Source organism: Orbicella faveolata, unplaced genomic scaffold (assembly GCF_042242905.1).
Source record: "Orbicella faveolata isolate gen_17 unplaced genomic scaffold, um_ofav_v1 contig_12, whole genome shotgun sequence".
Taxonomy (NCBI): Eukaryota; Metazoa; Cnidaria; class Anthozoa; order Scleractinia; family Merulinidae; genus Orbicella; species Orbicella faveolata.
The window spans coordinates 30,264,084-30,289,383 of record NW_028301539.1 but is presented as its reverse complement, the minus strand read 5'-3'; the positions used below and the strand labels follow the sequence as shown (position 1 = coordinate 30,289,383).

Below are 25,300 nucleotides of genomic sequence, written 5' to 3'. Positions count from 1 at the left end.
GACACTTACTTTCCAGGTGATGAAGACTGTACTTCAATGGAGTGTCCTTTAGTTGACCCCTGGGTTTTTTTGTGTATGGCCCAATTGATTATTGGTGACTTCTTGATTGGATTCTTCCATCGCTGTTTGCTGGGAGCAGTGTGTACATCTGTAAAGAAAAAAAAATACAGATTAGGTTAAAACACAGAGCACCAGCTACACGGAGGACACGAGAACAATTTTTGCTTTGGAGGCGGCGTTGCCTAGTGGTTAGGGCGCTGGATTTGAAATCCGGAGGTCCCGGAATCAAATCCCCCTCCTGCCGCTGTCGGATGGATTTGTTCGGTGTTCCCAAATTCACCTCAACGTCTCTTTAATAATACACTAGCCAGGCTCAAACCAGTTGGGATTTCTAACAAGTTTTAAGTTCTATTTACTCTATTTCTGTTTCTTCATTAATTGTGTCCCTAACTAGCACGGAAGTGCTAAATACCATGACATTTAAATAAAGTGATTCATCTTTATTTCCCTTCGGACGTTGTAGGCTCCAAACACGCTACTTCTATCAACACCTCTTTCATTCGGAAGCAGACCAACTTACCAATGGCTATTCGGTTAGGAATTTTTCTGTTCCTCTTCAGAATGAACTGACATTGTGTCTCAGGAGACAACGGATCCATTATCGGCAGTTGTTGATCAAAGTCAAACGGAAAGCCATCTTCATCTGTTAAGGCCGCCTCTCGCATATGATTCATTTTGATAGCGAATGGAAATTCGTGACCTTACATCAGAAAAATACCGCAAAAACAAAAGTTAGACTCTTAGGCCGACTTCCTAAACAAAGTCTTAGTACAGACCCAGTTTGTGGCTAAAACGAGAATAAAATAAACCGCACTTTACGAACGACAATTCAGCGTAGAATAAACTACGAAACGCGTTTAAAACGCAACTTATTAGACGCCGTACACACCACGCCGGAGCAATTTGAAAACGGAGGTTTCACTCTGAAAACGCATCAAATGTTTTCCGTCCACACTACGCCGGGAGAATTTAAAAACGTAACAATTACTGGTCATTTTGGTTTTGGGTTTGACGAAAACTCGGTCAGGAAAATCACAAGATTATCGTAATGCTCTCGTTTTCGAAAAGCTCTGTTTTTAAAATGATTTCCGTACGTACGAAAACGAAAAACATGCGTTTTCAAATTCCTCCGGGTTGAAGAGCGTTTCCGAAAAGCTCCGTTTTCGTGACGGATTAGTGTGGACGGTAGGCTTAAGAGAAGGAATAAAGCTGCGCTTTCAAATTTCTCCGGCGTAGTGTGGACGTTCCTTTGGCGCCTAAACTCTCACTGAACAATAGTTAACAAGTTATGTAACGATAAATAAACAATAGCCTCTATTAAGCGCGGAAAAATGCAAGGATATTCGTCCACGGACATTATCTGTTCCGAGAAGCGAACAGTTTACCGAGAGCGTAGCTCAAGGAAAACTGTGAGCTTTGAGGAACAGATGATGTCCAAGGACAAATATCCGAGCTTATTTTCGCGCCAAACGGAGGGTATTGTGCTTATTATCCTTGAAATGTTTTTCGCAACACGCTCGGTTTTGAAAATTGGGGACTGTCACTCAAAAATATGCACGGATATCGTTTTCGAAAAGCTCCGTTTTTAAAATGTTTTCCTTACGTACGAAAACGAAAAATACATTCCCCAGTTTTATATTCCCCAGTTTTAGCTGGGGAATATTCAGTCAAGTGACGCCTTTAAACCAATCCCAAGCGAGCGAAAATATTTGATGGATTATAACAACAGTTATCTTAACATACTGAGCAAAAGTTACAGACAATAAAACAAATGAAATTCAGTGCGGTTACATCAAAAACATCAAAGTGCTGATGATTTTCTTAATTCTCGTGACCAATCTGCTTGAAATGTATTGTGCTCGTAAGGAGAAATTCATCTGTGATCACTCTAACCTCTCACCTATCAATGGATAAGCGCCGTCTTCTTTTCCAGACAGAACCCATAGTTGATACTCGGACAGATCGTCAGGCTGAAAAAGAAAGTTACAGGATATGAAGAAATAAGCTTCGTAAGAAAATCGCTCGTGTTGATCTCCGCACGTCGAGTTGCGAAAGTCGAGCACGGAACGAGAAAAATGTCCGCGGCGCCCAAAACCCGAAAGCGAAAAGCGAGAGAAAAACGACTGCCGGGAACACCTACAACCACGAAAGTGTTTGACAAAGACCACAAAACATTAAGGCCTGTGAGCATTCTTGACTCGTGACTGAAATAAGTCAGTAATAGAACAAATTAAGTATTATCGAGTAAGCTACAACCTTTTATCTGCTATGGTTTGCTCCGCTGCGAGGTCAGTCTCGTTGAAGGCAAGTCTCAAGGGCTATTTACTTCATGTTGAGACAAGGAAACGTACCTGAAGCTGAAACTGCGCCAGCGACATTTTAACGACGGCAGCGGCATCGTCCATGTTGGTGACAGAGAAAGACTTGGACTGGAAAGAGAAAAGAAACGGTGTAAGTTAAACGAGGAAAAGTATAACCATTGAACAAAGGAGCAAGAAATAAGGAGGACATAGAAAGAGAAAGGAAACGCTCAGTAAAGAACGGCGAAAGAATTACTTTCGTTTGTCATGTTAGCTGGGGATGGAGGGGGAGGGGGGTAACAATAAAATGTAGTTATGCCATTCAAGTTCACAGTCAATATTACTGTTATTCTACGTACATAGCCTGAAGAATCAGGTGAATCCATATCCCTGTTATAAACTTTAAGGTTAACAGACTTTGGGTCTTCCATGTCCTTCTGCTCTTTGAGTTGCCTATAAGAAAAAAAAATACATAAATAAACTTGGAATGGAAACCCAAACATTCTCAGACAGAAAAGAAAACTATTTTCAAAACGATTGGTGTTTGTGAGAGCTAGAACTGCTACTGAGAAATAACGGCTGCCAAGGAAAACAAAAGACCAAAATTGCCCTCCTGGACGAGGAAGACTGACTGAATAGTCATTTTGTGGACTACGTATTTGCGCATGCCCTTAACAGCCAGTCGTCATCACGTGACATGGATCCTTGCAAATACAAAAGGCGTGTGTTCAAGAGTAACAGTAGAATCAGTCACTTTAAAGATAACTTACTTGGACAGTACGCTATGCCATGCCTCCTTCTCCTCTGCAGTGCTACAGAAAGAATTCGAGAGCATATCTTAAAATCAGCATCTCTTTCTTAAGCGAGCTAGCGTTACAATAACAAAATTGTTGAAAGAGATTTGCCACAGAAGGAGCAGACTGGAAACTTGGACAAACAAACAAAATTGGTGAAAGAGATTTGCCACAGAAGGAGCAGACTGGAAACTTAGACAAACATGTTTCGTGTTGTTAAGGTCATCGTCTCAATCTTTCCTTATCTCGACCACCATTCCTGTTTAGTTAGTTATCGACCCTTAATTTTTTTTCTTTTTTTGTACCTTGGTGAACTCTTATTCAAAGAGCAGTTTTCAATTGAGTGTCGAAAGTAATCAGGTAATTACTTTGGTTTTGGTTTTGGTTTTACTGCGGTTTGACATTGGCTAAGTAGTCTAGCTGGTAAGTATTTGGTTTGGCCTTGGGTTTACACTTACACTCAACTGAAAACCGCTTTTTAATACCTCAAACAAAAACATTCCTTACTTGAAAGCGGCGACAAAGTTTGTGGTCGGCCAGCCAATCACAAACGACTTGTCAACAGCTTTCGTCGATTCGCATACGTCATCAAGGCAACTAGCCAACCAGATCTCACTAACTCGGACTCGGTGTTTGAGCTTGAAAGTCGCCGATCTGAAATGATAACAATGAAAACATTCGATATAAGCACAAGAACAACACGAATTCTGGTTTGACAGTTTTCTGTTGGTTTCTAATCTTTAACCGAATCAAAGACCAAAGATCTGCAGGCCGTACGAGGCTACAGCCCCCTAAGCGGTTTTTGATTGGTTTACCAATGGATTGACTAACATAAGACAATGCCACTGGACATAATCAAAAAGAGAGCTCACCTTGGTTTTGCAACTAGGAGAAGATCATCAAATAAGAAAAGATGTCTATCTTGGGAAGACATCCCCTTGAAAAGACAAGAACCAAAAAACATACCAATAAGTCAAAGGCTATCTCACTGAGAGCATTAACACAACTATGATTGCAAAGCCATCGAGCTACTACAAGCAATCGCACTTTTAATGAGTCAACCAAGCATGAAAGAGACTATAAATAGTGAACATCAGTCTGTTTTGAAGCTTCTTTACAGTCCAGGATTTGTTTCGTACTTGCCTTGATTCGATTTGGATTAGCTCTGGATTTGCTCCGGATTTGACCTGACAAAGGGCTTTTAATCCAAACGCTAACTTTAGAAATCGGAAATTCTTTAAGAGGTTAGCACTTTAAAAACACTTACCGTGGAGAGTTGAACATGGCCCTCCTTGATGAAAGCTCTGTACGGGAAAACTTCAGGAGCAAGTGGGGAAGTGGGTTCTGACGAAGTCTTCATTCGCACACTGCCATCTATTGTAGAGCTAAATAAAGAATTTTCCCATTAAGAACGCAACAAATGGTAATGAGCGATGTAAGTCATCATGTTTGTCTGTCATGACGACGGAATATCAACTAAACTGAAAGACAATTCACCTTAACTAGTAAGATCAGATCTACGTGAAAACACTGCAGGGGTAATATAGTTGAAGTGTTACTTTGTGGTGTCGATCGAGCACTTAAACGTCGAGTCCATCCGCATTTGTGACGTTAATAAAAATACTTAAAATGATTACGTGTAATTATCGAATACATCTCGACGTTTTAAATGCGTGCCCTTAGAACTCTGTCTGGTATTCAAGCGGAATGCAATTAACTGAAAATGAGGTGTTCGGATCACTTCTGTCATATCGCACGCTAGGTTTGGGCAAACTGCCGTCTGGAGTCGACTCTTCATGGAAGGGAGAGGCATCTTTCTCTGCTGTTCTTGCAGCAGACAGCAGCGAAACCTTTCGCAATCCAATACCGGCAATTTCCTTTGTCGGGTTTGTTTAGACGCTGGCCTTTGTCTCTGCACGAATTAAAGAGAACGTGACTGTAAAGCCGGCAAAAAACAAACAAACAGTCGGAAATAAAAAAAACACACAATGGCTTGCGGTTTATCTCTGGGAAGTAAAACTTGTCAAATCGAATTTCTCAGTGTTTCCACGCAAGAATTGTTCACAAAAACTGAAAATTTCAAACATCCGTGAAAATTGATTCCAGTTTTCAACAGTACTTCAACACCCTACCAAATTTCTGCCGCACTTGTCAGATAGGTTTTCAAGCCTCATAGCTCGCACGTACCCATTGCTAAAGACGTGTTCAGAAACATGCAAACTTACTTTATCATCTTCTGTATTTTTAACAAGTTCTTTACCTTTTTATAGAGTGCGTTTTTCCACCTAGGGCTGCTTTTATCACTGTTGTTGGAGCCGAGCGTCTTCTGGAGCTTCCTTGCTTAAATCGCTGTGTGCGCAAAAAAAAAAATAATGTAAGTTTTACATTCTTTCACGATAACTAAACCACCTTCATGCAGAAATGCAAAACATAATCCAATCCACCTAGAAATTTCAAAATGATAAGTCAGTTAATTAACTAAGTAAGACATACCATAAAGCCGATAAACCTTAAGACCACGGGTTGACATGGGTTCGTCAAGATTAAAGGGTCCTTCATGCAGTCACTCTCAACTGAGCTATTTTTAAAGAGCCGAGTTTCTCATACATTCTAATACAAAACTCTAAACCGCAAAACTCCTCAGGAACATAGTCTAACCAAGTTCAAAATGCAACAAAAAGCTCCTTAACGTCGTTATGCGAAATATTTTTAAGTAGTGCCGTACGGAATAAAGCACTGAACAGTTGCTTTCATCTGAATGGTCACACATGAAACAAGTACAACCAATAGAAACTGATTTGTGGCTTGACTCTGGGAATGGAGAGGTCAAATACCCTTATTAAACAGCTCTTACGATCAATTTTCAGCACTTGTTAAAAGTAGTCTGAAATTTACGTTTCCTGCTATGATGCATTAAGTCTGGTTTTCACTACGACATAAGCACAAGCACAAACATAAACAGTAGTCAATAAACGGTAGCGAGGACGCCCTCAACACAAGTGTAAGCACGTAGGCATGAGCAGAAAGGATAGTGACCTTATTTTCGGTTCCATACCTCCGCGATACAGAAAAACAAGATGGCGGACGGTGTTTATGCTTGGGTGCTTATGCTCAGAATAGCGCGTTCTCACTTGACATCAGCATAAGCGCAAGCACAAGAAGAACAGAATGTTTTGTTTTGCTTGGGCTTGTGCTTATGTCATTGTGAAATCCAGGCTTTAAATACTTTATCAGAATAAATAAACTGGACATTTGAACGGTCGAAAAAGTTGAACCTTAAAAAATGCCGACCTCAGGGTCCCAAAGCGTTTCAAAGTCCCTCCCCCTCCTCCTGTCTCCAGGAATACAAGCAGTTCAACCTCACTCAACACCAACCCCATCCTTCCAAAAACGAAACACCTTTTGGCTCTGTGGATCAGATTAAACTTTTATATATTACAATCCAAATGATGGCTAGTAAGCGGCACTGTTACGAGCAGGTTGTCCCTGCATATTGTTTCCAAGAAATTGCCCGTCTGTGGTGCTATTACAGTTGGACCCCGCCAATTCGAACTCGGTTATTTCGGATTCCCCAACATCATTTCCTTGGATTTGCCCTTCAGTGATTTACTATCCAGACTATCGGCTATTTCGGACTATTTTCGTTTCCCCTGAGGGTTCGAAATAGCGGGGTTCAAATGTATACACATTGGTTTTCAAGACTACGATTGGTGTTTGTAAACTAAACCAACATTGACGTTCACAGCGCAGCTAAAAAGTGCAATACTAAGGCAGTTATCGACTACCATTATCGATGGCTTACATTTAAGTGACTACACTTGAACTCCGATTTACCAACTTAAGCACCTTTAAAAAAAACGTTTCCGGTCTTTAACTGAGAACGGAACTGAGAAATCGACACCCATAAAAAATGGTGTGAAAATAGAGATTGTTGTTACAAAGAATATGTTTCAACTTACTAGCGAACTAAATTGAATTGAACTAGCGAACTAAAGCAGACAAATCAAGAACTTTGAAAATGACAAAGAAAAAGTTCATGTAACACTATTGCAACTAGGGCCCCATCCACAATACACCGGAGGAATTTGAAAACGTAGCTTTATTTCAAAGGTTAGGCCTACCGTCCACACTAATCCGTCAAGAAAACGAAGCTCGTTGAAAACGCTCTTCAAACCGGAGGAATTTGAAATCGCCGGCTTTTCGTTTTAGTGTGGTCAGACAGCATTTTGAAAGCGAAGCTTTTGGTAAACGATGACCTCCCGATAATCATGTGATTTGCCGCTCGAGTTTCCCTCAAACACAAATCCAAAGTGACCGGCGAATTGTTGCGTTTTCAAATTCCTCCGGCATAATGTGGACGGAAAACATTTGATTCGTTTTCAGAGTGAAACCTCCGTTTTCAAATTCCTCCGGCGTAGTGTTTAAGTGGCCTAAACATATTCGAAAACTGAACATCGCGTAGCGCTTTTGGTTAGGAATTCAATAATTATCATTTTTATTATATATCTTCTTCCAGAATAAAACAACATTTGATTTCTCCAGTTAATGATGAGAAACACCTGAAAGCAAACCATCATTAAGCAAAAACAATATTCTCGAGCTTAATAACGAGACAACTTACATGAGAGTTTTGTTTTTCCGAGAGGCATAAGTTGTCACTTGGAAATCTGTCTTGAATGTCGTAGATTTTGCACTGTGGAAATAAAGAGAAAATGTTATTGGTTGGTTAAAACTAAGCGTCCAGGGCAATGATGATTTGAGCCGTGATACACGTCAGAAATGCGTAGATATTAACCATAAAAGACATACAGAAACCAACCGCAGTTTCTGCTCATGTTTGACAAGTAAACAATAGGTTAATATTCGTAGTCGAGAAATCCGTGAGGAGCCGGGAAACAGCGCTTAATAAATCAAGTGTGAACATTCGTCTATGTTGCTATTTTCGCCTACTGAAAATTGTACAAAATTTGCAAAATTTCTTCTTTAGTGCTCTGTGGAATTAAATCTTTTTCAACTCGATCAGTGTTACAACTACTTAGTGTTCTACAAGTGTAGAACGCTACCTTCGCTTTTCACCATCACTGATCATAGTTTCACTACACGATTTTCGTCCTGTTTCCTTCCCTATCGATAGCGTGACAACTATTTATGATTGTGTGACACACCGAATGGCACGTCATAATGAAGGCGTTGCTAAGAGAACGATGCGGAGTTACGCAAGAAAAGGAGGAGGAGAGAATTTCAACATGTTGTCCAGAAAATAAATTTTCAACGAAAGAATTAATGCGCATTTTAACTGAACCTTCACAACCTTTACTAGGGATTCCCATGGTGGTAAGGTAAAGTTGAAGTCTGCATACGAGCCAAGTGGCCCATCAGACTGGAGCTTATCCCGGTTTCAGTAGCATGAAGCGACTACGAGTATTTCTACTCCCCCCTGGATGGGATTCCCATGGTGTCATAGTTGTAATTCAACTAATTTAGTTACTTTGTCGCACGCTATCTTTGTTCAAATATGAAGAGAATTGTCGCGCCTTAGATATGCGTGATGGTATATCGAGATGTCACGCAAGATGTCATCACAAAACTTGGAATTCTTTCTTATCTCTTGGACTGTACCGACCCTCTAACCCATGAATGTCGCATGAAAACTGGCAAATATGTTAATGTGTACTGATAATGGACCGGAGTCTTGATAAACATCGCAGTCAGGTGGATCCAGACTGCAATGAAACTGTCTGTAGTTTGGACTGACATTTCGACAAGAGGCTCTTGAATAGCGCGATATACTCGAGATAGTGAACAGGTAACTGATATACTGCGGGCGATATGGCGATTTATTTACTCGGGAAAGTCAATTATTTCGAGCAAACGATAACAAAGAAAAGGGGTCGGTTCGCAGCTCTCACAAGGTCTCACATAAATGGCTTGATACCCTTTGAGAGAACAATAGAACAAACAACAGAAACAATGTCCCTAGCCCTAAAACAATAACAGGTGCTAACAAAGAAAAGAATTGCAAGCTTACGAGTGCTGTTACACTTCTGACGAAAAATACGAGCTATGGAAAAAAAAAAGAAAACTTAACACTACCAAAAAATAGAATTGATACCGTCAATTTCCGTAATAACGATACACTCAGCACCGCAATTTTTATCCGATTCTTTAAAGGGAGAATTGCCAGAAAATCTTTTGTTAATTTCCCCAGGACTTCAATTATTGTCTAAAATAGTAAGGCTTTCACATGGTAAGACTGTAGTATATCACTTGAAAGTTTGCCCAATTTCAATCTGTCCTGAAAACAATAGATTCTGTGCACATCGAGGTACATTGCATTCTTTCCGTTTTCCGTCTTTAAGTTTTGGCCCGGAGCCTTGGAACGATAAACCTCTTACTTGAAAAATTCACTTTCGGATGATAAAAATATTCATTATCGGTAAACCAAAAGACGTCTGGTGCTAACGACTGCCCACAGAGCACAGTGTGAATATTTTCATACATGTAGTTCTATATAAGATTTGGAGTAAAAACTGGAATAAACTTGAAAAACATGCCGCGGAAAACAAATCAACAAATTAAAAGTATTCACGATACGACTGATAAATTCCAACTTACGTGGTGATCGTCTTGGAATTACAAAGAAGCCGGATCACGTATGGCGGATGTTGAAAAGTATATAAACCTACACCTTTTAATATAGACGTTTATAATCTGTCCGGTCGACGTACGGAATCTTTGCCAATTCTAACCATCGTTGTTCCTGTTTGATTCATTGCAGTGGAACTCCGCCCCATGGCCACCTCGTTAATACGGCCACCCCGTAATTACGGCCGCTTCATTCTGGATCGAACAAAAGCTCTGTCACTCATTTTCTTATTTAAAGAACCCCTTTAATACGGCCACTCCGTTAATACGACCATATTTTTTGTGGCCCGTTGGTGACCGGATAAATGGTTTTTCCCTGTATTACATAATCATTGTTTCTCAGCTGTAGTAAACGTTTTAAGTCGAAGTTTCCCGCGATTTGTATGCAATTTTGCACAAAGCAAACCCGAGTTGAACATTTTGTGAATTTTTCGTCAGACCAATATCTGAACTATAAAACCGACTTTTAGAAGGCAAATGACATGGATCGAAAATGATAAGGAGAATTTGAAAGCTGATCAGACTTATTACTATTATTAGCAACAAAAATACCAGGAAATATACGCGCTTGAAAGAGTGAAAAAAAAAATTGATAATCTGTTTGTAGTGTTTACTGGTGAACAGTTCAGACGAGCAGCGGATTAAAGAATTACTTGTCAAAATGCTGCGTTTCCTGTATGACTGATGCAAAAGATCACAGAACTGAACCATAACGATAACGCAGTCATAGCGATTTGATGAACAAATGTTGATATCCCCCAGACAGACATTTCGCGAAATTAAGGCAAGATACCTCCAAGAAATAAACTCATTTCAAGGCTGTAGTAAGCCAATTCAGGTCAAGTGAAAGAACTGAACGTTTTTTAAACACCATAAACGCTCTCCAACTATTTGTGAAACACAGGAAGTGAAGTAATGTTTGGACTAATTTCTATATGAAATAACAACTGGCACGTGGCAGGGTAATGGCTATACAATAAGACTGATGCCTCAGGCTATGCGCAGTAAGAGCTTTAGGAGATGTTCATCTGTATTAAAGTTATCGAGCTTTACCGAACTTGTCATCCTTCAAACAGGAATGTTGAACATAATAGGTACAGGTGAAAGTGATATTGACGTTCTCTCACCACTGCAGCTCACTTGTTTCTTTAACAAACCTGAAAAGCTATTTCATATTTCGAGACTGCCCAACAAAAACAACGAATTTAAACGACGTGATGTTCACAAAAATGATACTTCCCAAATCCCTTAATTTCATGTGATTGTCACGTAATGAAAAGGACGAAACTGGTATAACTGCTCTTGAGCATTCGTAACAAAACATTTCATCGACTGCGTGCCATTTCGAGAACAAAACACGTTAAAAATGCAATCCTGCATGTGCTCTAAAAACATTACCTGAACATCATCTGTTCGCGTTTTGAGAGCTCGCCGAACAACCACAGGGCTTTGACTCGGCACAACACTCATGGACACGGCATAAGAAGGGGACTGCGCCGTACGGAGCGGCGTTTGGGTTGCCATAGCCCGAGATTGATTTGATTGCCGCTGTAGAACCATGAATAAGGTTATCTACTCTCACAGAGCTGGCCAGAAGATCAAAGGCAGTGACTTGTCCCCTCTAAGTAGACCGCCGTGAATTCTTTCAAAGGCCACAGATAAGATGGCGAAAATAGCTCATCATTTTGCGCTTCTCAGTTCAATACCGCGACAGTTTCGACTTGGATCGCAATGAATGGGCGACCTTTGATGAGATAAGCCTTTCCAGAGCAAAAGATCGATCCCGATCGATCCCGAAGTGCATGAAGGTACTCCACTCTCCAAAGGAATGGCCAAGACTGATCCTGGTGGATAATCAGGTTAAGATCGCCTAAATCCTTAATGGACGAGTTATATTCTTTCACTCAAACCAGACACCGGACATAAAACCTGTACACAAGCGGGGTCAAGTTTCAACACTATCTAGGATTGATACAAAGTGATCGCATTTCTCAAATTGTTATATTGTATTGCTATCATAGAAGGCTGGAATTGAAAATGACCTCGCGACTAAAACAAATAGTGTCAACATATTGTTTGAATGCGCTTGCCACAGGCGTAAATAAACACCCAAATTAACATCGCAAGTTAAAAATACTTAAGGATTTGGGTTTAAAGATTCGATGGCATCTGAAAAAAACAAGTTGAACTCAACTCCGGAAAGGTCAAAGGACCGAATTAGCGAACATTGGTATCACGCACAAATAATTGAACAAAAGTAACAGAACAAACATCGACATGAAAGAAACCAACAAAGGACATTTTAGCGCTAACTAACACCTGTACAGCTTCGGAAAAAATCTGCAACCTCCTGATTTTAAAGTGAATGTTTCCCACAAAAGCACATTTCTCGAGAGCACACATACCAGTCAGTGATTTAGGTTGGACGGACTAAAAAGGCTTTGCACAAAAGAAAACATACCTCTTATGTCGCGGGAAAAAAAAATAATTAGCTAAAGGAATAATGCGTAATTAAAGCGATCTGGCATACAAAGCGAAGATCACGAGATCCTGAAATATTTCAAGCACGATCCAATTTTATCGCGAGCAAAATCAAATGACAGTTTTTCGAGTGTAATAATAAGTTTTCGATGACTATTAGCGGATTTCAAACGCATTGTCTCAGTTAAGATTTTGCCATGAAATTACGCGCAAAGGGAAGAACTCGGAAAAAGCGGAAAGCTTTGAAACGTTGCGGTGAACAAGTATCAATGCCGATATAACAGCCAAGCGTCACAGAGTCTCTGTTTAACTGTTAAATATGAATTATTATTCAGCGTATAAATAAAAACCCTCAAAACAAAACCATAAATCAAAACTGTTGTATGTAAGACGCTTGTCACAGATAAACCTGCATAGCATACTTTGTGATTTCCTTTTAAAAACAAAATGGACTAAAAACAGCACCATTAATTATTATTACAATTCTCTAGGATCCACGTTTTTTTTTTAAGTTGTTCGTGTATTTTTAGGGCTGTTCTCTGGATCACGTACATCTCATTAGCTTCCATGTTCAGTTATTAACTTATAACGTTGCTAAGCTCGTGAAACTGTCGCCGGCAATGTTGCTACTCTCTAGTCCCTTGTAAGACTGTCCAAAGAATACAGGTTGATATAATTCACGTTTGTTACCCACCACCCACGAGAAACAACAACACCACTTAAAACTTACACAACAGTTATGACTAATATTAGAAAGTTGTTCATATTGGTCGTACCAGCTTTAAAAAGTTGAGGCATAATTCAATATCGACAAAGACTTCTCCAAGGCTAAAATCACGAAACATTACATTTGTTTGTTGATTAAAAATGCTCGAGACAACAACGAAAGCGATAGCACACATAATTGCGTTAACAAATTTTAAAATGTAAGGATAACCACTATTTATTACCTTAATTAAATTAATAACTGCCTTCGTAAAATTTAATTACTTCGATTGTTGAATTTAGAGTGAATGTGTAAGTTTACAGTCGGCGTACAATGTCTGTCAACGTCTTTTTGAGTATTTATGGTTAAAACGGCCTAGATTTAACTGCCAATGAAGGCATCATGTCATCAACAGTTTCAAATAGAGCCCTTGCTTCAACTAGCGTGACACTAAATAGCAAGTTCCTTCAGTCACGCAACTTTGTGCAACATCGTCACGTGAAAATATTTCAATGCACTTTAAGAAAGAAATATTGCCACGGAAAAATTCTGCGTTTGAATTTCTCAATACTAAAGTACTAGGCATGAACCTGAGCACCGGATACAAAGAACCGGATGACCAGCTACTATAGAACCACCTGCCACTGTCTATTTCGGCAGCTTACGGCGTTTTGAGCAATTGATGCTTGTCACAAGGGATCGCGTGAGCTTTGCGCGTGAGTTTATCAAACAGTCGTGCAAATCCCGTTTACTTTATCAATCACACGTGCTCATTTGCTTACTCAAACATGAAAGTCAATTTACACATGTCTCGCCACAATATTATTTCCCGGGGGCGGGGGGGGGGGGGGGTTTACTTCCCAAAGTTTTTGGTGAGGGTGTGCGGTCCAAGCCTTGAAACCTGTACTCTATTTCGGACCGGAATCTGTGATATTCCATACACTATTTTAGACCTGAACGAAAAATCAATACCCCATTGAAGAGCTCTAAAATTATTACACGGCTCTTATACATGATCGTAGCCAACCATGAATGACTTTGATTTACGGAAACATTTGAGAAGGGCTACAAATTTGCGAAGGTTGATGCGGAAAAAATAGTTCCTTAAAAACAGAATGATACCCAATGCAGCGCCAGAGTGAAAAACATACCCTATACACCAAAATAGTCAAAACCTTTACCCTTTCTCAGACCAAAACCACTCATCAATTAATGACCATACTCTTTAGGGCCCTACATACCTATATTCATGTACCTCATTTAAGGGAATACCCCCCCGGAATTATTTCAAGAGGAAAGTCCACCACACAGACCCCTCATGTGGTAATAACCACAAGAGTTTAGACAAAAACATTCCGTCATAAAATCCCTTGTATTTCTAATGCAATTATTTAATTATTTTCTATTATTGTTATAGATAAAGGCCTCGACTTTATTCAACAAAAACCACTCGATCTTTAATCAATACCGCCAACCTTATGCACAGGAAAAAAAATTCAAAGTCTGCTAGCTGGAGGATTTTTAAGCTACTTGCTCAAAAACAGAACAAACTACAATGCTACTAAAAATAACTGCCATGCTATGGAAAGTTGAACACCCTAGAGCATTGGCTAAAATTCCCACGGTAGAGAATCAGATAAACAGCTAAACATTGTTTGTTAAAGGAGTTTAAATACTTTGCCCTCATTAAGACACTGGACAGACATCTCAATGGCACCAACATTTCTAATATCTTGTTTTGCAACAAACGTTCTTCAGTAAAATCTGAAAACAATTTGAATTGGGCTAAAATGTTGGTCACAATTTCAATATTTCCAAACGCATACTTGCCTTGCAACCTAAACACGGAAGAACCCTTTCCATCCCGTTCACTCTGGATTTAAAACCTTTCGCTTCCAGCTGAGGTACACAAACTTCCCATCTTGTCGGTTTTTCGGGCAAACCAAACTTTTGAACACCGAGAAAACAACGAGTTATTACATTTCCTGGAGAGAGAAATATTACGGGCTAACTACACGCTTTTGTCTACAAGCGTAGACGAAATTAAACCCGCGCCATAATCCAATGTTATGTTTATAAACTATCTCTTACATACTTTCCACGTCTTCGCTCTACAACTTCAACTTGCGATATTTTCAGCATTGTTAGTTTTTTCGCTTGGGTGATTTAAGTACGCGAGAGATTTTTCTCTAGGCCTCTCTACTGAGATGTTTTTGGAGGATATGGGAACAAAATTTGTCAAACAAGGGTTGATTTCTTACCAAAACTTCAACAGTGGTTTGCATCTTTTTCAACCTGGACTCAGCTGGCCCGTGTTTGGTTACTGATGGTCGCCGGTGCGGCCGTTGTTAAGCCAACAACACGGTATAAATAAATAAACCAAAAACTTGTTCCTTTTCAAATCATCACTCGACAAATAAAGAAAAGAATAAAACACAAGCAGGTTTGTTTCTGACGCAAGCAAACATCAACAGGTTACTCGGAATGGTGAAAGCCGATACGGGAAGATTATCAAGGCACGCACAAACTTTGTGATGATTGTCAGATTTTTCTAGCTCAACGAAAGAAATACAGGAACTAAATTCCAGCCAAGCGAAATAAAACAAGGAAAACGACAATTTTCTCAGTTATGAAAGAATGCAATATTGCACGACTACAAGCAAGGTTAAATTACAGAATAAACCAAAGACGAGTTGGTAATACCACATCATCGAATTAACGGTTTGAAATAATCGAAAAAACACCAGCTGTATAAATTATGAAAACTGGAAAAGACTGACGGATTACAAAAAAAAAAAAGCCCTGCAATTTTGCTAGGCCAAGAAAACCCTAGTTTAGGCCAATACAAGATGATAATATGGTAGATATAGATGTATTGTATTGACTTCGAAACACCTTTTAAAGTAGCTTCATTTCGTTATCAAACCCACGCATAGTTCAGTTTCTTCATTCTTTGCGATTGAAGTTTGTAATTCTAGAAACTAATGAGCGTGTCAGGAGCCATTATCAAAACCAGCATTGCTTGAGCTGTAAGAATCCGTGCCTCGCGACAAAATACCGCTACCATTACAACATTTTGATTTACAAAACATGTCAGTGAAACACAGCGACGCAACCTTCATATATACGAGATGTCACCTTTCAAACAAAAAACCAAAGCTTACCAAGCATTTAAAATACTTATAGCACAACAATTTATGAGCAACAAGTGCGCCGCTGTAATTTTAACAACCGTGCCAGTTATAAGATTGTCTACCCATCACTGGAGTTCCACGTCAACGCGAAATTTAAGTGCGAAAACTCAACTTACTTTAGCCGTCACTTACTTTCGTTCGAGGCATAAGCAATCCATCCAAACAGCCGATAACAGAACAACTAAACTTCAGAATGAACTCCATCTAAACCCATCAAACGTCAAGTGACATTCAGAGCGATTTCTTTCTCGAACAAAATCGTTACCGTCTTGGTATTTCCAGACTGGCTTTCTCAATCGTCGATCAATAATAGTGCTCGACAACTCTCAACTTAATCGACGTTTAATGGGTTCTACAACAGGTTTCTACCCCCTGGAGCCAGAGACATCCTTCAATATATTGGCTTAATACGTACGTGACTCTCCCGAAGATATGGTTTTCTAGCATTTAAGTCTAGCCGTGGATATCCGCCCTCCCCACCCCCTCCCGGTGCAGTCTCCCGAGGGCGTAAAGTCCTTCTATAAAGTCTAGAACAGAGCCGAATTTTCTCGTTACTGTTCACTTTTATTTCCCTTTTCTTTTTTCTGAAACAAAAAATCTAAAGGATGATTGACTAGGAAATTGTGTTTTTTTTTTTTGCGTGAACTCTTCACTGCTTAATCGGCATCATTGCTCTGGTCTGAATTGCAGTAGATTTCTGTCAAGCACCTCTGGATTTTCCCCTCCCCCCCCCCCCCCCCTCTCCCAACCCGCCCCTGGGAATTTGCCACAAAAAGTCTTCGGATTTGAATCCATGAAACATAAAACGTGCAAAAACAATTCCAGTTCAATAGGATGAAGACTCTCTTCAACAAGACTTCAATAAACCCATCATCGTTCTTCGTCACTAGCTAATTAACGAAGTCCGTGTATTGACTTCAAACTACTGATTCTAAAGAACACACAAAATCCGAGTGCCTTAATCTCGTGCGTTAATTTAAAACATCACAGTGGTCGTTGTTAAGAACTCCCTAAATTCGAAGCCAGAAAAATTACATGAACAGTTGTGGGCAATTTCAATCATCGTTAGCGATGACGAGACCTTTTAAAAAGTATTTAATTTGCAGACAAGTTTTCCACGAGGGACGAGGTCGACATCTCGGGCGTGAACGTGTTCAATTTGGTGACGAAAGGATGTCGCATTTTTCCGGATTTAAAATATCCCACATTCCTCTTTGTAAAATTCTCACTGCTCGAAAAACGTGTTGTTGTCTTCGCACAAAGTTCCGGAACACTCTCATTGACTGTCCAAATCACATTTTCTCTCACAAAAAGCAAACCCGACACTGCAACGTTTGCAGACACTGTCTAAAGTTGTGTTCGTGGATTGTAAACACTACTCGCATGCATGAACGTAACACGTCGTGTCATACGCATGCGCAACCGATCGCTCTTTCGTCGCCATTACGGTTCTGAAAGCAATCTAATTAAACACTTTCTCGCGAATGCACTTTTGGCTATTTCCGATCCACCAATCAACGCCGTGTTCAGTTACATGAAATACACTTGAATTTCGAAAATTACTGTCAAGTTGTCAGTAATTTTCAAGATGCCGACTGTGATACTTTCTTGAACGTTCGTCAAATGCCAGGTTTCTTTTTTCCTTTATACAAAATTTCAGCTAGCACAGCTTCTATGATTAGACTACTCATAAAGAGTATCGAGATTGTTCCCATAAGTAAAGTAAGTTAAAATTTTTAGATCCCTGGAATAAAGAACTTTTCGTTCTTTTTATGAAAGAACTTCAGCTCTCTTAAGTAAGAACCGTAACTGTCATAGATTGGGCAAATGAGTGCGTTCGCTGTCAGTGAAAGCTCGCAAATTCTTATCCCACGGTAAATAGAGTCTTTTTTCCTACTTAAACTCCGACGGAAAATCCACTGAATCAAGAGCAATCAGCCAAGAACTTGAAGAAAAATTCATACCACGAATTTACCACTGGAGGGGCAGGTTCGACGTGACCTTGGTCTGGCTGAAGTTTTGTTTTCCAAAATCATTTCTAAATCTGGTGCGGTAAAGACTATAATTGGATTAAGCACAAGATTTGGATCATATCTCACGGAAGGAATAAGTGCTAAAACAAAGCTTTTAATAACAAAAACAAAAGCGTTTCTAAACAACGCGCAAAATACTGTCAGACGTAAACAAAAAAAAAATTACGACTGAGGCAATGTCCACGGTTAAATTGTCTTCCTAGAAATTTTGCAGTGTTTTACTTTTCTCTTCAAAAGAGAAACAACAGAAACGAAAAAAAAACAAATGACTCCGGCAAGTGCCTCTGTTTGCCTCATACTGGCTGCGGCCCTGACAGCCACATCTATACCCTCCCCTCAACTCTCTGATACTTCTTCCTCATGTTTTCTTGTCTCTCATACATACCAACGGAGCCTACATGTCTCGCAAAGATATAGGAAAATTAAAGGAAACAAACAATAAAAATGTCAAACTACCAGAAAAAGGCGGCAAGGAATGCCAGCTTAAATATGTAAGTCGGCAAAGCTTTTAAATGGGATTTCATTTTAGTGGGTCAACTGCATCCGAAAATGAGATTAACATCACGACAAGCACGTAGATAAACAACGATAAATTTAAAAAAACAACAACAAAATACAAAAACACAAAAACGTGGACAAATGAACGAACAATGGTCGAGCGACGAAAAAATGCGCCATCATCACTTTAACTAACTATAAATACTCTCCACACGAATTTCGTGTCGACTGGGGGCGTTCGCGTGCCATTGTATTTGCATCACATTCACCAGGTTTTAGATTAACACCTAAAACATGTTACGCATAGTTTCAAGGCCTTCCAACGTACTGCTTGTTGGCAGGAAAATTTTCGATACAAAAAAACTGTTTTTCTCGGAGTAAATCTTTCTTCCTCTGAGTAAACCTTTACAAGCTCAAGCTCGAAACGACAGATTTCCCAAGGCGCTTTATAGCGACCAGTTAACTGCTATCTACTTCACGTTGATAACAAAATGAGGACAAGAAAAAGCGCTCATAACTTGGCGCGATTACAGTGTTGGAAGAACGTAACATTGGAGTTGTTTCTCTATGAAAACACTGATGAAAATATTCAGAACTTCAACAAGCTCCTTAAGTTCGACTGAATTTAACGAACTTAGCTAAAAGATAAGTGATCCGGCTGTGAAATACAAAAATTCTAAATGGTTTAAAGCAACTGAAGAAGCGACATATAGACATGTGCCCAGGGGCCATAAGAGATCGGACATGGTCACCACTCCGTCCGAAACTTGCTCAGATGTCTGTAGCTTCATCTTAACTGACTCAGTTTACAGAGAGCGCGTTATTTACAGTGCTTGGAAATCCTCTTTACTAATAATAAGGTTAGAAATTCGACTTAAAATGAACTTTTCATCTCCCGCCTTTACTTTTGTAAATACACGTGATGGTATAACCTGCTGCCCAAATAAGAAATTCCAAGGATTGCAATTCCAATTTTAAGCATTTTTTTTTCTTCAATTAAAGTGCTTACTCTTTCACCTGTTTGGACACGAATCCCAGTGCAGGATTAATTTGGACAATTCAATAATAAGCTTGAAAAATTGTAATAAATCAGGCGCATTTTGACGGGATTTGGGTCTAGCGATATAAATATAGAACAAAATTGCTTAAAATAAATCAAACTGATAATGTATATGTTGTTTACCACCTATTCAATTCAAGTTAATACCGGAAGATTAATTAAGGATAAAATACTAAGAAATTATTAAAATCGCCCATAATGCAATCTACCTGGACAGCCGGCTTCTTTTTCTCAAAGGAGAGTCTCCAAAACATTTAGCCACAAAAACATTTAGCTCGGAATATTGAAAGGGCACAGTTCAATTAACAATCCCAAGGAATTTGAGCTCAATGTATTGAATACTGTTCGTGCGACGCGGGTTTAAAAACTCAAAATTCTACACGGATAGCATTTTTGCCATCCAGAAATTTCTCAGTTTCTGAAAGCCAATTTCCCCTTGAATATTACACCCAAAGGGCCAAACATTTTACCCAATACTAAGTTTCACAAGCTCTTTAATTGTTTGTAGTCAATTCGTGTCTAGAGTGATGCCTTCTCTGCACAAAGTCGTATGTCAATGAGGAAAATGTAAACAGTGACGTCAGCAACGATTGCTTCATCCTTTGGAATCAACGAACTTGAAATTCCTCCGCGGCCCAACCAAGGTAACACGAACAACATGAACAAACGTATGAACGACAGAATTGTACGGTTGATCTCCACCTCTTTAAAAACCTCTATTTTAATTATTTCTTGTTAATCTGCGCCTCTTTTGTTCTTAGGCCGAGGGGCCCTGTTTGTTTTCATTATTTATCGCTTCGTTTGGCCAATTATAACGAGCCTTGTAAAAGGTGCAGGTCGCCCAAATTTGCGTCCCTCACTGGGGCTTTATAAAAATTTGTTTAATTTGAGTTCATACCTCATTTTCTGCTTCCACCACCTCTTCTTCTCTGTCCTTCACCATCTGAAAGAACAAAACGTTTACTTGTCTCCTATAATTACTTCCGCTAACTTTATAAGCTTCTTACCACTTCGGCTTCTACACACAAGGTATATTGTGCGTATCACGTTCCTTAGGATATTCAGTGTACACTTCCTACAACTCCAACTCCAACGCAGGCTAGCAGAAGATAAGGTCTGCTCCAACCCTTCAGATCAGCGGAGCCATGATCCATCTCGGTTACATGGTATGAAGCAACTAACATGATGTTAATTCTATCATATTTCGCTTCGCTCGGCCGAATAGAAAACATTTCTATTATAAGTAGAGGAGACAAATAACACAACAAATAGTGGAGGGAGCCGCCAGCAATAATCGAGTTTATTTACAAGAACCTGAGACACGCTGAATACAGGTTACAAGCCAGAAAATATAAGAATATGTCACATGCTATTTTAAATAACGATATTAACACTAAGGAAAAAACAGCCTCGAGTAAACTGGTCGGCGTCTAGTGGTGTGATATTCTCAAGGAGTGGTATATAAAGGTCTAATTAACCCAATGGGAACTAATACAAAGCAACCACCGAAAAGAAATACATTTTCCCTGGATGAGATGCCAGTCCTTTGCCGACAGTTATGTCTGACAGATTCCCTACAACAATTCACTGGTTACCGAAGTGTTTTCCTGGGTGGAGTGGGCCGGGTGGAGTGGACCATTGTGAGAGTAAAGCGTCGGGTCCGAGAACAACACAATCAGTGACCCTAGCCAACGCTGTTACCCTTGCCTGTGAACAGGCGCCGGCTGGAAGGGTCTGACTGAGGCTAGAAGGGCTGAGATGGACCTGGCTGAGAGTGAAGTGGCCGAGGGCTTCTTTCTTCCCGCTTTCTCTTCCCCCCATCCTCGACTAGAGATCCTATTTACAGGCTACTGTTACCCACGTCGCTCGACCTACCCACACTGACTCGCCATTAAGCAAAGTCAGTTGTGGAAAAAAAGTATCTTTTGTCGTACGTCTTCGCAGAAAAAAAAAATCGAAGAGATTCCAATTCGTACTATCCAATCAACAAACAGCACCCGCTAGCAAGCACTTCGGAAAATAGTGACGTCAGCTAGCCTGCGAGCAAGTTTTCTTAGAATACGGGGTGAAGGAAAAAGAGAGCTTTCCTCCAACCCCCTCCCCCCTACTCACAGGAAATCCGTCATTCGACCATTTCACAGTTGTCTTTTCAGTAAGCTGGCCTTTGAATAGCAGCGAGGCTGGAGGTGACCTTGATTTGAAACAGCCCTCACTACTTTTGTTGTGTACATCAAATTGTTCTTATGCTTTCTAGTTGCCATTTAAATGAGAAAAGCAGAGCCGGGTTTGTATCAAAACAAGGTCACCTTCAGCCTCGCTTGTATTCATAGGCCAGGTAACTAAGCACACAACTGTAAAATGGCCTATTCCTAACTACTGGAACATGAGCGCAAACCTGCTTAAATTTTGAGACTACTTTTCCTAATTCTGTGTAATCTCGATGAGTTTCGGGTGTCTTTTCCAGCAAGTTGGACAAGATTCTCTCGCACTCCACCACATGTTGAACCTGAAATCACAAAGTCACAGAGCAGTGTTATGGACTGGTTAACGACTAGCTTCACGGAACATTCTTTAGCCCTTATTATCCGGGGTTAGTCGGTCTGTATGGGAGAATCTTGACCGAGGTCTGTACACACGACCGAGGTCAAGATTCTCCCATACAGACCGACTAACCCCTGTTACAGATGTTTATTGTATGGCAAACAAGAAAAACAATAATTCGTTTACTGTAACTGGTTTGTACTAACTGACATTTTGCTTGCGAACGGCGATGAGCTGAGCTTAAATCTTAAGTTTGCTGAGCCCGTCCTCTTTACTTTTTCTTTCTACCTCATCAGGCTTTTTGGCACTTCCATAGACGAAAATAGTCAATATTTTTGTGTTTTAGTTTGCAACTTTTTCACCGCAAAATATAACCGGTCTAGATGCCGGTCTAGATAGGAAAATCTAGACCGCGGTCAATATCGATTTCAGCCAATCAAATTCAATTCAGACACATCCATATAATAAATTCCGTTCTTGTTCAGCATTCACGCTACGAAGAGGCTGGAACGCTTTTTCCCGCCAAAATGTGCTTCGCACGCCGCGTCGCAACTCTCATTGGTTTCCCGCCATAACTTGTCGCATCCGTCACAGCTTCTGGTTGTTTCCCGCCATCTGTACCACGTGTGCCAATTAGAACTAAATATGAAGTTATCTGTGGGAAATTTCACAAACTTCTAAACAGTATAGTAGGAAAATAACAATTTTACGAAACGCAAATTTGCTAGGGGATGAAGGAAGGGAATAAAAAAATCACAGCAGCAAAAAGGCATTTACCCCTTCCCTCTCTGAGCATGTGCACAATAACATTTTGGCCAAATTTAGTCTAGGGCACTGAGTCAGCGGTCGCCGAGAAATTTCTTAGCTTCGTCCATACCTCTACTCTCTTAGTCTACATTTCGACTCGACCTAACTCTCCTCACTCCTCCGCGGCGAATTTGGAAAAACGAACCTGGAACCAGATTAAGCGATTGATTGCCGTCAAGCAAATGCTAGAACAGCTTGTTGTTCTTGTTGTTGTTCTTTGGTTATCTAATAAAACAGCGAACATGTGTGCGTGGAAAAGTCACTATCATCAGACTGTGTATTGACGTCATTTAGCCTTTCAAAGAGAATTAACGTGAAACGAAAATGTTCTTGACCCTAGCAAAAGTTTCATGTCGCCGGGGGACGGTTCTTTGGAATTTCTAAGCAGACAACACATGTTGAGCTCACGTACGTAGGCTCTCCATCAAGTGGATCCAATTATCTTTAAAATCTACGACAAACGCCTACGCGGGAAGGAGCGCTTCGAATTTCATCACAAGCGACCAAGTGCCAAGCCTCTTCCATCGTTTCGATACGCAGATTGCAATCTTTTCTTTCGTTATAACGCTCAATAAACGACTGTTGTGTTAGCTTTGAAGCCCACAATGAAAATAACACCAGTCCACAAAGTCTTTCTACTTCCCAACATGAAGACAATAAGCCAAATCTTATCATCTTGCCGGGTGAAACTTCTCCGGTAGGGCATCGATGCATGAAACTCTCCAAAGACAAATATTTTCCTGTTTTTCTCCCAACGACCTTTGACTAGACTCATGAAAGACCACAACGTTTACAAAGAGAAAGCATATCAATTAATAGCATTCTGAATTAATCAACAAAATCAATATAGGGGCGTGAAAAGGTAAATCATAATTATGATACAAAAAAATTAAAGCACCATGGCTGTTGGAATGTTCGTGGAGTCCTGTTACAAAGTGGTTATTCAGTTCAGGGTTGTAGGCGATCTGTTTTCAGTATAAACAATCCCTAATTATTGAACAATGCTTGTTTTAAACACTACGATGTATATAAACCCGACAACTATCGACTGGCTATAAGAGCAGGGAAAAGCGAATAAATATACCACTTGCATCGCGCAGAGTTCCAGGAGAATTATAATTCCAGGTATTTCCTGGACCGGAAACGTCGGCATCTCTAATCACGCAAACTGGTCAAAATAGAGCTGAAGAAAATTCTTGTCCGTAAAAAATAACAAAACATAAGGTCAAGGGATTTACAGTTAAAGAATTCACGTCTGCATATTATTGTTTCCGAAGTTGGTTTCCACGACCAAGAGCGACATTTTTCTTGTGTACGGCCGTTCTTGAATTCAAAACAAGCAACAGAATACTGTCGCTTTAAAAAGTCTTTCACAAGGAGCCGTACTTCAAATAAACAAGTCTTGAGCGCTTCGAAAGCAACTCTAGATACATAAAAGAACTGCGATTCAACGTTAACGCCATCATCAAAGCAAAATATTGGGCAACATATTGCTTACCCGAAATGTCGAGCTTCTTCGGCGAACTCTAAACGAACTCTTCCATCTCTTAGCAGCGCGAAAGCTCTTTCTGATCCTGCTACTTAACTTTCTAAACCGTCTTCTCCGCTGTGGAGACATTCAGGTGGGCAAAAACAAGGAATCTTTCTCCGATGCTGGACGTAATACGCTCGGAGGACCGTGTTGTGAGGCGTGTGTGACAGAACGAGCCTTGTATGTCGTATCAGATGTCATATGTTGGACGGACGCTCAAATGACACATTTTCACTTATAAATTGAGTACGAAACATAAACAAACAATCCGACCAAATAGCATGTGTTCCGGCCACCATGAAGGTGAAACTGAAATTCAAAACTGTTCCTTGAACTGCCCTCGCTGAAGGCAAACTCGGATTTAAAGCTATTCTTGCTTTCTCCGATGCGAAATATACGACGGAATGAAATAACAGACTGAATCACAAAACCACAAATTTGAGTCTGGGCAATGTCACCGACTAGACAGTATCATTGATGAAAACAAAAACTAAGATTGACTCTTTCAACACGAAGTTTGAAATACGAATTCTCCTTACTTCAAGTTAGTTCTGAGAATTCAAAGTACATCAAGACAGTATCTAATTGACGACTTCTGTTCTCGTCATCTCTCATCTTGATAAACTGTATCGATTTTGTGCGGAGAAATT

At 40.0% G+C, this 25,300-nt stretch overlaps 1 protein-coding gene across 4 annotated transcripts in view; it reads right to left on the bottom strand.

Annotated features, from left to right (window-relative positions):
- LOC110060432 (uncharacterized) overlaps nucleotides 1-25,300 on the bottom strand; it is a 64,055-nt gene that overhangs the window by 4,575 nt on the left and 34,180 nt on the right. For 2 of the 4 annotated variants that reach the window (XM_020767212.2, XM_020767213.2), the window contains 13 exons: nucleotides 22,167-22,277; nucleotides 20,670-20,714; nucleotides 7,776-7,847; nucleotides 5,415-5,503; nucleotides 4,422-4,539; nucleotides 4,027-4,091; nucleotides 3,662-3,808; nucleotides 3,131-3,172; nucleotides 2,720-2,813; nucleotides 2,412-2,489; nucleotides 1,961-2,030; nucleotides 581-760; nucleotides 10-148 (listed from right to left, as the gene is read on the bottom strand). In XM_020767212.2, the coding sequence (XP_020622871.2) occupies nucleotides 10-148; nucleotides 581-760; nucleotides 1,961-2,030; nucleotides 2,412-2,489; nucleotides 2,720-2,813; nucleotides 3,131-3,172; nucleotides 3,662-3,808; nucleotides 4,027-4,091; nucleotides 4,422-4,539; nucleotides 5,415-5,503; nucleotides 7,776-7,847; nucleotides 20,670-20,714; nucleotides 22,167-22,277 (1,250 nt within the window). Of the gene's footprint in view, nucleotides 1-9; nucleotides 149-580; nucleotides 761-1,960; nucleotides 2,031-2,411; nucleotides 2,490-2,719; nucleotides 2,814-3,130; nucleotides 3,173-3,661; nucleotides 3,809-4,026; nucleotides 4,092-4,421; nucleotides 4,540-5,414; nucleotides 5,504-7,775; nucleotides 7,848-11,197; nucleotides 11,864-20,669; nucleotides 20,715-22,166; nucleotides 22,278-24,617; nucleotides 25,125-25,300 lie in introns of those variants that run through there. The other 2 variants (XM_020767214.2, XM_020767215.2) reach the window with 2 other exon arrangements.